The sequence below is a fragment of the Natator depressus genome, chromosome 10 (genome assembly GCF_965152275.1).
Source record: "Natator depressus isolate rNatDep1 chromosome 10, rNatDep2.hap1, whole genome shotgun sequence".
In the NCBI taxonomy this organism is placed as follows: domain Eukaryota; kingdom Metazoa; phylum Chordata; order Testudines; family Cheloniidae; genus Natator; species Natator depressus.
This window is the reverse complement of record NC_134243.1, coordinates 61,004,541-61,020,905: the sequence shown is the minus strand read 5'-3', so window position 1 is coordinate 61,020,905 and position 16,365 is coordinate 61,004,541. Positions and strand designations below refer to the sequence as shown.

Here is a 16,365-nt window from a genome sequence, read left to right as displayed (position 1 = left end):
TTATGTGAATTTTCCCTGTGTTAAGAGGGAGGTTTATTCCTGTTTTCTGTAACTTTAAGGTTTTGCCCAGAGGGGAATCCTCTGTGTTTTGAATCTGAATACCCTATAAAGTATTTTCCATCCTGATTTTACAGAGATGATTTTTATCTTTCTTTTTCTTTAAATAAAATCATTCTTTTAAGAACCTGGCTGATTTTTCCATTGTTCAAAGATCCAGGGGTTTGGGTCTTTGATGATTTTGTAACCAATTGGTTAGGATATTATTCTCAAGCCTCCCCAGGAAACGGGGTGTTTAGGGCTTGGGGGATATTTTGGGGGGGAAGATGTCTCCAAGTGGTCTCTTTCCCTGTTCTTTGTTTAAAATGCTTGGTGGTGGCAGCATAGTGTTCAAGGACAAGACAAAGTTTGTACCTTGGGGAAGTTTTTAAACCTAAGCTGATGAGAATAAGCTTAGGGGGTCTTTCATGCGGGTCCCCACATCTGTACCCTAGAGTTCAGAGTGGGGAAGGAACCCTGAAAACATGTCTTGAAATCTTCATTAACTAGCTTGCACAATAACAGATTTTCAAGTTATGCATACTAGTGTATGAGAAATCATAACTAGCCCCTTAATTTCTACAGAGGCTTTAAAAGGGTAACATCCTGGCCCTGCTAAAGTCAAGGGGGCAAAGAGTTCACCAAAAGAATCCAAATCTGATCCCACATGCCTAAGCAGAAATTTGAAAATCTACAAGACAGAACGCAAGAAAAAAAATGTTTCAGAAAGAAAAGGAGTCAAGCAACTAACTTCCTTTGCTTACGTGAGATATTCTTGGATTATCAATCTAAACCAGGGGTGGGCAAACTACGGCCCGCAGGCCGGATCCGGCCCCTCAAGGCTTTGGATCTGGCCCCCAGGATTGCCACCCCTGCGGCGCGGGGCCAGGGCAGGTAGGAAGCCTGTCTTAGCCCCACTACGCACTGCTGCCACCCCGGAGCTGCTCCAGGTAAGAGGTGCCAGGCTGAAGCCTGCACCCTGAACCCTTCCTGCACCCTAACCCCCTGCCCTGAACCCCCTGCCACACCCCTCTCCTGCACCCCAGCCCTGAGCCCCTTCCCGCACTCCGCACCCCTCCCTGTAACCCAACCCCCTGCCCTGAGCCCCCTCCCGCACTCTGCACCCCAACCGCCTGCCCTGAGCCCCCTCTGCACCACCTCCTGCACCCCAACCCCCTGCCCTGAGCCCCTTCCTGCACACCGCACCCCCTCTCACACCCTGCACTCTCTCCCGCAGTCTAACCCCCTGCCCCAGCCCTACGTTCATGGCCTTGCATGCAATTTCCCCACCCAGATGTGGCCCTCAGGCCGGGGTGAAAGTAAGTTAGAAGACTTACCAGTACGCCGGAGTCCTGAACAGGGGGCGTGGCCTCAACCGGAAAAGGCGTGGCCTCAACCGGAAGAGGCAGGGCCTTAAATCCCTTAAATCTTGATTTAAAGGGCCAGGACTCCAGCTGCGGTAGTGGCGGCTGGGAGCCTGGGGCCCTTTAAATCACACCTGAGCTACCAGCTGCAGAGGCGGCTGGTAGCCCCGGGGCTCGGTGGCGATTTAAAGGGCCCAGGGTTCCAGCAGCCGCTATCGCCCTGGCCCTTTAAATCCCCTCCGGAGCCCCGCCGCCACTACCCTAGGGCTTCGGCAGCAGGGCTCAGGTGGGGATTTAAAGGGCTTGGGGGTCCAGCAGCCGCTACCGCCCTGGCCCTTTAAATCCCCTCCAAAGCCCCGCCGCCACTACGCCAGGGCTAGGGCAGCAGGGCTCAGGCGGGGATTTAAAGGACCCCGGGGGAGGGGTAGTGGGGGCTGGAGCTCTGGGGCACTTTAAATCCCTGCCACAGCCCCGCTGCTGCTACCCCAGGGCTTTAAATTGCCCTCTGGGAAAGCTGGTCCCGGTACGGCACACTGGCTCTTACCAGTACACCGTACCGGGGTGTACCGGCTTACTTTCACCTCTGCCCTCAGGCCAAAGAGTTTGCCCACCCCTGATCTAAACTACTCTGGGATAGATTCGCCAGTTTTCTCTGGCAGCTTTGCATGTCTCCAGCAATGCAACGCAATGCAGCCGTAAACCCATCTGAGCCAGCTGTTACATATATATCTCCAAAATGGCAGTGAACCTCTTTTCTTACTTAAAGTGCCCTCTGTTTTACATTATGAGCTGTGGACTAATTATTTATTGTAAAAGGAAGCATTATGGTCTAAAAATCTCTGATTGATTGATGTACATTTGAAATGTGCTGAAATCTAGTGTTACTGCATAGGAACTCATCCCAATTGTTACAACTATTTAGAAGACAGAGTACTGCTAAAGAAGGGTTCCTATAAATTTTACACCCACGTTTTGGCTAGGTTTAGTTTGCCTCACTCACTTCATGTGTTATTGCTTACATATTCACTTACTTACAGTTTATATATGTAATTATTCCACTGAATACACTCCCACACTTTCTTGTAAGTAGAAAAGGATGAATACCTTCTTGTAGACAAACATTTCAATCGCAGCAAAGATGAGTCCAGATCAAAGCACCCAGATTGTGTTTTTCTCTGAGGAACCTAAGGAAAAATAATATTTTATTACTTTGAAGACTGCAATCACAAATCCTGTAGTCTGTGACAATTCTGATATAACAAATTACAAAAACAATGCAGAAATATATACGATCTTAAATTTTTTACATTCTACATTTAAGAGTGAATTTTTTTAACTAAACATTATTAAACCCTTGGGAAATAAAAACTAAAAATGAAATGAAGGGCCTTGTCTACACTACAAATTGTTGTAAAGTTAACCCTTTATGATTGAGATGGTATATCATCAGCTTTTATCAGATTTTCTAGAACACCTACACATTAAAATACAAAATTATTTCATCCTTCTTCAGAAAAATAGCTAACAAATTCCAATAGTAACTTACAGGACTTGAAAGTAGAGGCAATCCAGTTCGAGGATGGAAAGCCTTGGTTACAGTCCCGTCCAAAGAGTGAAAATTGTGTTTCCGCCATATACTTGAATGCTTGAGTGGTGGTATTCTCTGTAAGTAAAAGACATTTACTCAAGTACTTCAGGTAGCCTAGCAAGTTAAAATTCAGTTCTGAATTTGTTTCTCACTTGTCTTCAAAAATTGAAAAGTTTTTCCAGTTTCCCTGCAGCATATTTTAAGAATATACCTTGGTTCAGAGAAATTAGATCTATGGTATTACTGTTTTAGGAAACAAAGTACAACAGATTCATGCATTCTCTAAAGAAGAGTTTCCTTGTGGCGCCAACTTACAGCCACTATGGACTAGCTCGCTTGTTATTCATCATGTTGCATAATTAGATATTGTTCTATTTATAAAACCAAGAAGTCTGACAAATGAAGTAGGACTGTGGGAATATTCATTAACAGCTCTGTTATGATGTGGGAGGCCTGGCAGTTTCCCTCTAAGTATTAAATATAACAGGAGAGAAAAAAAAGCACAAGACCAATCTTCAGACCTGAAAGCAGAGATTTTAACTACACTGTTTCACATAAGAGCATGATTACATCTATACATTTAGAGATTCTTTCAGAGTTTGATCTAGAATATATTCTAAGTTATTTAGATACCTACTCCCCTCTTGTCAGGTAGGTACTTACCAGCACATCTGCATTCTTCAGTCGTTGACACCTATCCAAATAGTCTTCTACAGATTTCTTCTGAGAATTGCTTTGAAATTCATAGTCCGTTGGGTCTTCATTCTCATCATGTGCAGTTTTCAGTTTGTCTTGCTTATTTTTGCATTTGAAACTGTCATGGTCTTTATTTAAATAATTTTCAATACTAACAAGTTGGGTATTTTGCTCACATATATTTGGTTTTTTTGGATCTTTATCTAAACACTTAAGCTCATTTTTGTGCAAAATATCAGATGCCTGCATTAGTGTCGCTTTTTTTGTACCTTCAAGTATTTTGGATTTATCTAACTGTGGATTGATTAAACAGCCTCCATTGCTATTCTCACTCATGATTGTTCTTTCTTTAAGTTTATTTTTGCAAATCTGTTCATCGGTTGTGTTGAAATTTGGACACTGTTTACCAATGCCTTTGTTGGTCATTTGGTCTTTATGTGGACAACCAGAAACTGTGTCCAGTTTATCTGGCAGTTCAGATTTATTTTCTTTGCTATATGATATATTTATGCTAGTAAACGAATTGGTAGTTTTATTTGGAGTCTGCTGAAATGTGTTTTGGACAACCTCACTGGGTTTTGCTAGAATCAGTTTTCTTCTTGCTTGGAGTTTTGGAGAAACCTTCAATTCACCATCAAGTCTATAAGATGTAAGAGGTGTATCAGGTGTTCTAGTCTTTACTTTACTGCTGTCTTTTATGGTAACGGCAGACTTAGAGAAAGAAACAGAGGATGTTTCCTTGCCTTTCTTCAACAAGTTTTCATCTTCATATGAACTTTGAAAAACTTTTGAAGTGATTGAACTGCTTTCATGTATATTGAATGGACGCCCAGTAATGTGTGAAGTAGCTGGATCACAGTGAATCAAATGTTGGGCAATCCTTGCTATAACTTCCTGTCGCTCCAGAAGTAAAGAACCTATTAAAGGATTAGTCTCTCCTATGGACTGACGAGAACAGTGGTTCATAAGAACATGGGAATCAACCAATGGGTTCTCTGATATTACTCTTGTCTTGTCTTCACTGCAGTCTTCTGATAACATAATATCTATGTTAGCAGTAGAAACAGAGGATGTTTCCTTGCCTTTTTTCAGCAAGCTTTCATCTTCATAAGTATTCCAAAAAACTTTTGAACTGGTTTCATGCATGTTGAATGGACATCCAGTAACACGTGAAGTAGATGGATCACAGTGAATCAAGTGCTGAGCAATTCTTGCTATAACTTCCTGTCGCTCCAGAAGTAAAGAACCTATCAAAGGATTAGTCTCTCCTATGGGCTGACGGGAACACTGACTATTTGGAACTTGGGGATCAACCAAAGAAAAGGATTTAAAAGTTCTGACTGATGTTTCATGTGGCTGTTTCTTATTGTCCCCCATAGCATTATAGCACTGAACTTTAGACTGTGATGTCCCATAGGCAGACCCAAAACCAGTTGCTGGATAAAGTTTTACATTTCTCACTGATGTAGTAAATTCAGGGGATATTTTTGCATTAAGCAAGCCTTCAGGAATCAATGTCCATGTTTGTTTTCCACATGAACGCTGTGAACTGGACATGCTGCGCTGCTCTCCCTCAATGGAATCACAGTGCTGATGTACATTATGTTCTTGTATTCCCTTTTCATAAAAGCCCAGGCTGGTGTGAATACTACAGGTCAAAACTGGATAGTTAGATTGTCTAGGCAAGGACTGGACACTGACTTTCAAGGCCACAGTGTGAGAAACATTAGGAACAGGAAACACATGTTCAGTTGGTGTCTGTGAGAAAGTCCATTGCAGGTCCACATCTGCAGCACTTACTCTGAAACAATACAGAAATGCCTCTGGATAAATTTACATTATATGCAGATTTTTCTAAAGAAATAATTATATTAAAAAAAAAAGACAAATAAAATTCATTAAGGAAACTGGCAACTGTCATACTTTGCAAAATCCACAAACCAAATGCTAGAACGAACAACAAGCAAAGCCAATCCATATATCCCTCCTGAAAGTAAATAGCAAAGGGGGAGGGGAATCAATTGTTTTAAGGCTACTTTCTATTCAGCAATTACCCACTAAGAACAAACAAATGGCTCTTTTCTACCTCAGACCTACCTGTACAGAATATTACGAGGAACAGCACCATGTGAAACACTCAGCCAAGCGCTCAACTGAGAAAAGAAAACAAAAGATCGGACAGCCAATAAGAGCGTCTTCTCTTCAATAAAGCGATCTCCACTTCTAAAATGCATTAAAAGAAATAAGCAGGTATTGGTAAGAGCTATTACAAAAAACAGCAAAATAATTAAATAATTAGAGCAGCTTTGCTTTAATCTTGTTAAAGATCTTAGAAACCAATGATATTTTTTCAGAACAAGATCCGTTGCTGCAAAATTTCCTTCCACTACTCTTGAACTTTTAAGTCACACATTTTCTAAACATCCTGCAGGAAATTATGGTTCAATGCACAATTTATAAAAAGATACACAAAGACACTATGCATTATCAAAACAACCTGCATTAAAATGACTGAAAATAAATTTGCTTTCAAAGTGCCAGAAACAAAACAATATTATTTCTGGTGAACTTTGTGACGAAAGGAGACTTATGTCCTAATGAAGTATATCTAGCATCCTAAAAAAGTCATGGGTCCTGGAGAATATCTATATGTCTTCAAAGTGAGTGCAAAATGATACCATTCTTAGTTAAACTTTACACCCACATTACTCAGGTGATTACACAAAGTGCTAGGCTGTGGAAAATCAAGCCCAAATTTTGTACTAGAATACAATTATTTTCTAAGAACAGCAATAATAATCTGGGATTCAAATCCAAGTTACTAAACCAGTCAGTTGCCCTGCAAGAATCCAGTCACCTTATATTATTAACTAACCTCCACACCCAAACTTACTGTCGGGGAACTGGCTCCAAAATCCACCTTTCTAACAGCAATGCATCTTGTTTGATTGCAGGATCATTTAAATCACTCCCTTCTGTGGTGGGCCCTTCATCACTATAGCAACAGTCTGGAAGTAGCATCACTTCTATCATGATAGGAATATTATTTTTCCACAGTAGCATAACCTCAGACCTGGTTCGTCTGGCTTGACGACACTTAAAAAAAAAAAAAAAAAAAAAGAAAGAAAAAAAAAGAAAAAGCACCACAATACTAGTTAGATTTAAAATCAGCTTTAAGAGCACATTCAAAAAAATGTGAAAGCATTAAGGGCCCAATCCAGGAAAACACATCTGAGTTTTTCAAATCACAAAGAAGGCTGCAGAGCCATTACCAAGGCAAGATATAATAAAGCACTAATGTGGCAATTCAGAGAATTTGTGGGGAAAAGCGAGATCATATAGAGGAGCTTCCCACCAACTGTACTCTGCTACTTGTTCTTCTTTCAATCTCTATAAGTCCCCCCTTCTGCGGTCTAATATCCTGTTAGAGTTGTTAGAATCTTTGGGCCGGAGCAATTCTCCTGCATGGCCAGGGGTGCAAGTTTACAGAGTTCTGGATCAACATCTCTTATTTAGGAATTGAAGAGCCCCAACCTTTCTGTACCAACTCCCCCTAACCACACACCAATGAGCAAAACAGAAAAATAAATGTCCAAGATTATCTAGAAATGCAACAAAAATTAGGGAAAAGTCTACATTTTCTCAAAAATCCCATTAATGCAAATTATGGTTCTATACAATAAAAAACTTGATACCATTCTACTACAAAGAAGAAGAACGGTATAAGAACACAAGTACATGTTATGTTCATTTGCAAATGACTTCTATAGCATGACAATTCACACAAGTTGAAGATTCCATGGATTCCCCATAAATACCCCATGGTATTTATCGTGTACTGATATTGTCATACCTGGGCCAATTTGTCGGTGCATTCATGCTTAGATGTTAGTGGTTGACTTGACTGTGCTGGAGGGCAATGGAAACCCTCTGTTCTACCCTTTACAGAAAATTCTGGTGTTCGACCTTCAGTAATCAACAAGGCCAGGGAAACCAGGAATTCCTCAGCTTCATATTCAAAGTATTCATCTAAAGTATCTGTCATTCCACAAAGAGACAAAAAAATCCTCATTAGTAGAAGTTAAAGACAGATTTGTAAAACAAAAAAAAATAAAAAAACCATCACAGGTGAAGAGTGTTACACCTCTAACTTGTTTAAATGAAAGAACCACCCCGTTTCAGCTACAATATTCAGTATGAAGTTACATGGTAAATATTTTGTTGCCTCTAATCTGCTGGATTCCTACATGCTGCTCATTTAGTCCATTCCCCTCACCAATCCATCCATCACAAAGTAATGTAGAAATGTTTAAAATTTGTCGAGGAGTATATGGGCAATCTTAAACCTTAAAAGTACCCTATGCTCAGTGCCAAGGGATTTTATGGGACTAAAAGAAAAGGAGTACTAGTGGTACTAGTCTCAGGTGCCACTAGTACTCCTTTTCTTTTTGCGAATACAGACTAACACGGCTGCTACTCTGAAACCAGTCATTATGGGACTAAAGTATCTCTAGTACAGGTGAGAGAAATCCTGAGAATCCAAACATCTTACTTCATGTGTATTACAAAGATCAAAACATTCTCTTTCCAAAAAAACACTGGTTTCAAATGTGTCTTTACTGTTCTGTTAAAGCATTTACAGCTCTAGTATTTTGCGAGATATGATTGCAACTGATACTGGTCCCTTGTTCCAGAAAGGACGAGACAGCTGCAAATGCGTATGTAGAACTAGCATGTAAAAGTTAGTATCTTACAACAGCAAGTAAAAATTGTACTGTATCAAACAGAGCAGACAATGCCTGGTCTGCCTACTCTAAGCAACCTTCATTGCTTCAATCAAGCAGTAGTCCAAGATTGACTATACCAATGCCTAGACCCAGTGTCATTTTCTGTCTTTGATTTGAAGTATGTAAGAACATTTCTGGGTGGTGTGCCCCAAACTAAAAAAGGCACCCAATATATCAAAAATTTTATTTCAGAAACAAGAGCTCTGCAAGAGTATAAATATAGTTTCTGTTTTCGGCTTACGAAGGCTCCATGGAGGACATGATTAAAAAAAACTTATGATGGAAAGCCAAGGCTGTACCCCATCAGGTGGGGAGAAGAATACAGAAAATATGGGGATTGTCACAAATGTACAAAACTGAAACAATCTATTTCTTATTGTCTAGCCTCTAAATCATGGGTGCTGACCCAATCGTGGCAGGCTATAAGACCCTGTTGTGGGTGCAGAAGAGGAACTAAATCCAAGTAGCTATTTTAGAGAATTAGCAAGGGCTCTCAGTGGCTGGAAATAAAAAGGTATGCTACTTATGATGAAAAATGGAAACACAAACTCAACTACTTATGAGGATTTTTGCAGGGTAAATCATGTAGACTCTTGTGACAGATTTCCCAGAAAATAATTATGTATAAAATAACATTTCCAAATGTTTATACATTTGAGATCCCTACCCCATAGCTTTTTATTTTGTTTCAATGTCTTTCATTTATATATATATATATAAGCTATATAAAAAAGTAATGTCAATTAAATGGATTGTCCTCCCTATCATACCCAAATCATTGTACACCAGAAGACTTTTATATATTACATTTTCCCTCTTCCCCTAACTTTGTTGCTACAAATGTAAAGTGAGCATGAAGTACTGTAGTTCAAATGCATAAAGTGTCAGTCACAATAAACAACTGTAGTTATCACTCAATTTGCCAGATTGTCACGGGTGCTCTGAAATTATCGTCTTCAAACAGAGGCCTGAGAGTTCCAGACAAACACTCATGCTTACGTGTGCAATTACTACAAACAGCATGTGCAGACTGGGTAAATATATATAACTAGCTCCTTGTAAGTGCGCTTTTGTCCAAACTATTATGCCACTACACTTTTTGCACATGCATTTTTTGCCTATGAATGAAAGGAACAGAGCATGGTATGCATACCATCAGCAAGTGGTCTTTTATCTGTCAGAAGATATCAGCAATTTTTAACAACATCTGTAAATGAAAATGATTAGTGGAGTAGTAAATATTGATAACAGGTTACTTACACCAAGTGACCTGGATTGTTTAGTAAACTGGGGACATTCAACAACATGCATTTGATTCAATCAAATACAAGGTCATACATACATAAACAAAGAATGTAAGTCATACTTACAGGATAGGGGATTATGAACTTGAAAACAGAGACTCTGTCACAGATGTCATGATAGGTAAATAAAAAACGATTCCCCAGTACAATGCTGTGGCTAAAAGGGCCATCACAAACCTTGCATGCACAAAGAGGGGTGAGGTAATATCACCAACGTATATGGCACTGGTGAAGTCACTACTGGAATACTGGTTTCCAATTTTGGCATCCACACTTCAAAAAAAAAGTTGACAACTTGGAGAGGGCTCAGAAAAACACTGCAAGAATGATTCGAAGTCTGGAAAACCTACCTTAAAATGAGAGACCAAAGGATCTACAGTACATCGACTCTTGAAGAGAAGGTTAAGAGGTGCCTTGATAATGATCTACAAGTACCTACACAGGAAGAACATATCTGATACCACAGGCAATTTATTACAGCAGAAAAAATAACAAGATCCAATGGCTGAAAACTGAGGCTAGAAACATTCAGACTGGAAATTACTCTCACTGTTAAAACTGTGTGCCTTATTAATCACTATAACAGCTTATTGGAGGAGATAGTAGACTCCCTCACTTGAACTTTTAAGACCGGATGTCTTTCTAAACACACATGCTCTAGTCTAGTTCAACCACAGATGATCAGGCTTAATGCACTAATTACTGAGTGAATTCTAGGGCCTGTGTTACACAGGACATCACACTATGGGATCATACGGGTCCCTGTTCTGGCATTAAAAGCTGAGTGCTTAGAAAGTATTTTACAATTTGTAATATTAGTGTGGTTTCATGCTATAGTAAAAACTGATCTAATGAACCACATATAGTGTGAACACATTCAAGTGTGAGACCAAAACAGTGAGTAAAAAAAGAAACTAGGTCTGAAATAAGTACTTGGAAATCAAAATCCAGAATCCCTAAGTGATATTATCAGAGGTTTCCTTAAAATATGTATTGATCTTAACAGAATAAGTCTAAGATATTTAAGAACATTACTGGCAATGAAGAGCATAAGCATTCAACTATTCCTAACATCTACCTATAGTATGTTTTATTTTAAAAGGCAAATAAACTGAAGTTTAATACTTAGTGGAGAAGTGGAAGGGGAAAGAAAGATCTCCTATGCATACAGAGGAGGTTACCGTACCTTTCTGAAAATGTAACTGAAGTTCCATATAATTACTGTATGCAAAGTTTTATAAAGATCTGGTTAAGGAACCCTTTATGTTCAAATCCTGTTTAACACTATTTGAGTTCTTAAAATAAATCTAGAACTCTCAGGACTTTTCCAATACAGACGATTAAAACAAAAAAAGTTGCCAAATTTTGCCTCACTTTCTACTCCACCAATTTAAGATTTCCACTCCCATCACAGTTAAGTAGGAGGTGAGGAGGAGTAGGGAAACGCAAATGGCCAGATACATAGTATTTGCATTAATGTAATTACAACAAACACTGTGCCACTTCAGTATTAAAACTGCATAAAATCAAAAGACAACCATTATATTCTTTGAATACCAGTACCAACACTAAAGTAGCTGCATTAAATACTACCCTTTTAATGAAAAAAGCATAAAAAGACAGGGCAAATTGTTATATTGTACTATTAATGTTACGTGACAGACTGCAGACATATTTGATCTTATGTTTTACAGACATGCTTTTTTTTTTAAAAAAAAGTAATTTGTGATAAATATCTTAATTTTATATTAGAATGGGTTTGGCACATTGATTTCTTTAGTGCCATTTGATTTCCTTAGTACATAAGAACTTTTAATGGCTTTATACAGAAGAAAAAAGCCAAGACTATAGACACTGAAGAGTGTGGTAATTGTTCCTACGCACAGACCAGCCAGCTGATGCAAGCTGATGTAATTGAGGACAAGGGTGGAAAGACACACTTATAAACACAACACGTTAGTGTTTAGCTAGAAAAACTGTTGAAATGTCTTCTGTATGAATCAGTCCTGAAAGAAACAAAGCCTGGTTGCAAGAACTAAGAAGGAAAGAAATTGCTTCCCCTATCCTCAGGTAATCTGAGGCGGTTTCACTTTCCAGCATAGTTCAGCACAGCCCTAAGCCTGCCTTAACTTGCACCCAGATGCTCCTTGCCCCACAGATCTTGCACATTCAGGAAATAGCTCAAGCACAGTATCATTCTAGCCACACATATTCCTATCCTTTTGACATCTCCTGCCTATCCCAAGAAGCCCCATGCACTGGTAGCTTTTGCAGGAAGGACCCAAAGCCATCTCAGCACCAGTAAGGGGGGCCCCTGTGCCTGGGATATTATTGCAGGGCCTTGCAGTGACTTTGTTGCCCCTCTGAGCTGTGTAAATAGCACAAAGAAGCTGTAGAGCACCAATGAATTCTCCTGCATTGACCAGTACCTCTAAGGATCAAACTCTTAGGCCATGTCCACCTCCATCTTACAGAATTTGCAACTGATTACTAGCATAAATGGCTTTAAGTTGTGTTTGTACCTGCACACTCCACGATTAAGATTCTGACAGTAACTAGGTCAGCTAATTTCAGCCCGTGCCAGGTCTACACTGGCACATAGTTATCTTCCTGTATCCAGTTTGGCATATATTTTTTTTAAAAAGTGTAGACAAAACACACTATGTTTATACCTGTTTGTGTAACCACCGTCAGTCCTTCTTTCTCCTCCTGCTACGTGTGTGGTAGGATATTCTCAGAGAGCACTTCCCCATATGCTGCAGTACTGATCCATATCCTTTGGATACTCCATCCCCTACAGATACACCATTGACTACCCATCCATGTTTCCCCTCAAACAGCAATGATATCAATATAGTTAAGCAACATAGTAGGTGCAGGCATACACAGAACTGTGAAAGCAGAAAGCTGTTGTATACCCATAAAGTGAACAATATCTTTTGTAATCAGTTGAAATGTCTCTACCTGGTTATAAATTCATGACTGATTTGAACTGGGTTACAATTAGAACAGTCTTCCAAGATTTCATGGTGCCAATTGTTTGTTGTCAAGAGAGTGTACATTGTCAAAGTGTAGAAACCTGGATTGGTGTAAAAAGATTACTTCACTTCAAGAGAAATAGAATTACAAGTATATTCACAGCAGACCCACACTCTAGGTCCATACTCCATTAACATGACCAGAGAGAGTAAAGTCTTTGGCTAACAGACAATATGATGTTACGTGCCTGCTCTATAAGAAGCTCTGGTGACCACAGCATTTCCAATGGTTCATTCCAATATCAGAGTGTGAAACAGAAGTAGAATAAAAGATTATACCTCTTCAACTTTGTGGGGAAGGTAGACAAGGATCTGCTGTAACTGCACACCATCTGATAACAAGAATTCTAGGAAATTCCTTCCCCCTCTTCTGCCCCATAAGGCTTGAGTTCACAGCAGAACCTTATTCTTGGAGGTTCGTGAAATCTCCATAGACCATCATATATTTGATGTATTCTGCACCTGGACCCTGAGGATACCTTTAGTTTCAGGCTCCTCAGAAGGAGAAACCACCTTGACAATATATGAGTGGCATAATTAGATAACCAAAACAAGAGCAAAGGGTGTAAAAGAGCATAAAAATATCCTTAAAAATACCAGATGTAAAAAGAATTTCCTCTTCCAATTTGGAAACATTGATAAGACAAGCTAGAATCACAACAGATACTGAACTCAATCACTTCTAATAAAATTTAGTCAGTCCACATGGCTGCCCTTCAAATCTCTTCCTGGGAGCTAATCTGAACTCAGCTACACAAGCAGACATTCCTCCAAATAAATGTTCCTTAACATAACCTTGCAGTTGCAGACCTCATAAGGAACAACAAACAATGCCATCAGACAGCTATTTAGACATGGTTCTCTTGCATACAAGAACTAGTAACACAGGGGCAAAAAGAGGGGAGGAAGAGCAAGATAGACATTAAAGGCTTTGCTCCCTTTCAAATAACAGCTCTGGGACCTTTTCATTTTAAAGCTTACAGAGAACAGCCTTTCTGGACAGGCATGTGGAAAGAACACTTGCAGAGTGGCTACTTAAGTTAGATTAAACCACCACCTTTGGAAGGAATTTAGGATCAAGTGTACTACACTACCTTATTCTTATGAAAAAGCATAAAGGTAAATCAGTAACTAAGACCTGACTCTTACTAACTCTGCAAACTGAACACACTATCACTACGAGCATTAGTTTTCATTTTAGAAACTCACATTTTTGGGTGGTAAAGTGGCTTAGTACGGATGGCATTACTACCCCACAAGAAAAAGGGATTTTAATGGGTTTTCTTCAAATTCCCATCTGATCATTACACTAGAGGCTATAGAGGAACTTTAATATACTCATACAGTGTCAAAAATAGTTGCCAGATAAATCTTAAGGGAGAATTCCTTTTACCTAGACTGACAAAGAGAAATGATAAGCAAGTAGTTTTCATTTGGGGTAGGTAATATGAATTCCTATGGGCCTTCTCATTACGTTTTACAAACCTTTGCCACTGAAATTGGTAGTTATCTTCTGGTAAGATAAAGGTCTTTCTCCAGTAAAGTCCTAAGGAAAGAAAACTTATAAGGGCTTTAGAAACCCATATCCATGCCCTCTTGAAGTTTCTTTACCGTTTTCTCTTCTAGCTGTTTCCTTTGCCTTTAAACACACACACTCAATTCAACAGACTTCACTGAAACGATGCATGCTTTCAGTTGTGCCATTCTGATAGGGAAAGGGGATCCTAGGTCAGCATGCAGAGAGGCTACCTGGTTCTGTTTGATCATACATAAGATTTCAGCCTGATGGAACTGGATACCGCCAATACCGGCATGAGCGGGACCCACATTTGCCTCTGCCATTAAAGAGCTATTAATATTGTAGAACTTGTCTCTCCAACTTGGTTAGGACCTTGGCTGTTAGAGGGAAAGACAAGTGTGAAAATGCATTTCTGTGGGCAGATAGTCATTCTACTCAAAAGAAACTGGGCTATTATTGTGTCCAATAGCATTTTCCTTTCCCACCAAGCAAACTGAACTCAAGTTTCAGTACACACAAACTTAACCAGTTGTCATCTTTTCAAAGAAGCAGAGTTGTTCACAAAGACATCATTTTGAATATTATGGCAGTTGAGATAGCTGAAGTCCATAACAGACCTCAGCCCTTCTGTGTTTCTAGATATGAGGAAGTACCTGAAACAAAACATCTGAGTTTTATGACATTTACTGATTTTTTGCAGTCTCTTCTGGATAACGCAGATATGGAAAGCATCTTCATATGGGCAATTTGGAGATACTTCTCTGATGGAAATTTTGTAGCCTTGCTTGACAACACAAAAGCCCCAGACCTATATATGATATAACCAGGGATGTTAACCCTTTACATTCCTCCTACAAGATCCAAGGTATATGCTGGCCTATTGGCTGTATGCACATAAAAACTGAGGTTTTCAAAGCTTAGAATTTTGGAGCTGAAACCCTTCTGTCTCAGTTGATACTCAATGCCAATGTCCCAAGTCTTTAAGTACCAAGTGTCCTTTAGTCTGGTCCTGGAAGGGTGGGCCAAGTTCTGTTTTTCCCTCTCTCCTCACCATGATAGGACAGATAATGGAACAAAGATAACAGAATGTTATTTATTCTTTATTCTTTTTAGTCTTCATAAGATTAGCCTTCACTTACTCCACAAAACAAGTTTATTTTGTCATAACAAGCTTTTAAAGTAGCTCCTGTTGAAGGCCAGACACTTGCAATAAATCGCCTATTTTGGAGGCAGCTACATCACGTCAAAGGCATCCTCTTGCTAGGCCATCACCAAAAGGCTTTTATAATTTATCACTTTATAGTTTTGGGGAAGAAGATAAATCCAAGCATGAACAAGCCACCCTCTAAAGGGTGGTCTGGTACCTATTCACTTGAACTGGTAACTCCTTATGTGGGAAGCAAGAATGGAGGGTTAATACATTTTCCATTCCAGAGTACGGGATCACAGTGCAGGGATGCTCAGCTGTGAGTCTTGACTGCCTATAGCTATCTCACGCACCAGACTCAAGGGGCGTTAGGTTTCCCCACTAATCTCCTGCAGCAGAGGTGCAACTCAATGTAAACTAGGATTTCAATGCAGGACATTTGGGGGTCTACAAAGTAAACAAGTGCTCAGTCATCACAATGATAAATCAAGCTCAGATTCCACAGAGAGAATTTAGTTTATTGCTGACCACACTTCCCAAAAAGTTCACAAGTGTCAGAAGACTTGTGACTCATACATACATGTGACTAGAAGTTCTTACCCCCATCATCCCTTTTGTTTCAGGTGGGAATCAGGATGACAAGTATGCTAACTCCAACTGCACTGAGATGACCAATGTGGATGGCATCATTAGTTAAGGCATTATTAGTGTTCCAAGAACTGGTGTAAAGTACATTGAGGCACCAGTAACTAGGATGCTAGGACTGATGCCGTATACTTGGACACATGATACCTGTGACCTTGAGCTGGTTCTGCTGAGATAATGCCTCAATCAGTAAGATGCAACATGTACATATGAATATCTAGGATGCAGCTGAGGTAATGTG

The 16,365-nt window shown here is 39.7% G+C and overlaps 1 protein-coding gene across 4 annotated transcripts in view; it reads right to left on the bottom strand.

Moving 5' to 3' along the window:
* The window catches only part of ATOSA (atos homolog A), a 53,720-nt gene that overhangs the window by 15,202 nt on the left and 22,153 nt on the right, over positions 1-16,365 (bottom strand). For 3 of the 4 annotated variants that reach the window (XM_074966318.1, XM_074966319.1, XM_074966317.1), the window contains exons 2-7: positions 7,538-7,722; positions 6,578-6,780; positions 5,782-5,907; positions 3,652-5,485; positions 2,947-3,063; positions 2,505-2,584 (exon numbers count right to left, since the gene is read on the bottom strand). In XM_074966318.1, coding sequence (XP_074822419.1) covers positions 2,505-2,584; positions 2,947-3,063; positions 3,652-5,485; positions 5,782-5,907; positions 6,578-6,780; positions 7,538-7,722 — 2,545 coding nt within the window. Of the gene's footprint in view, positions 1-2,504; positions 2,585-2,946; positions 3,064-3,651; positions 5,486-5,781; positions 5,908-6,577; positions 6,781-7,537; positions 7,723-10,125; positions 10,211-16,365 lie in introns of those variants that run through there. The other variant, XM_074966320.1, reaches the window with a different exon arrangement.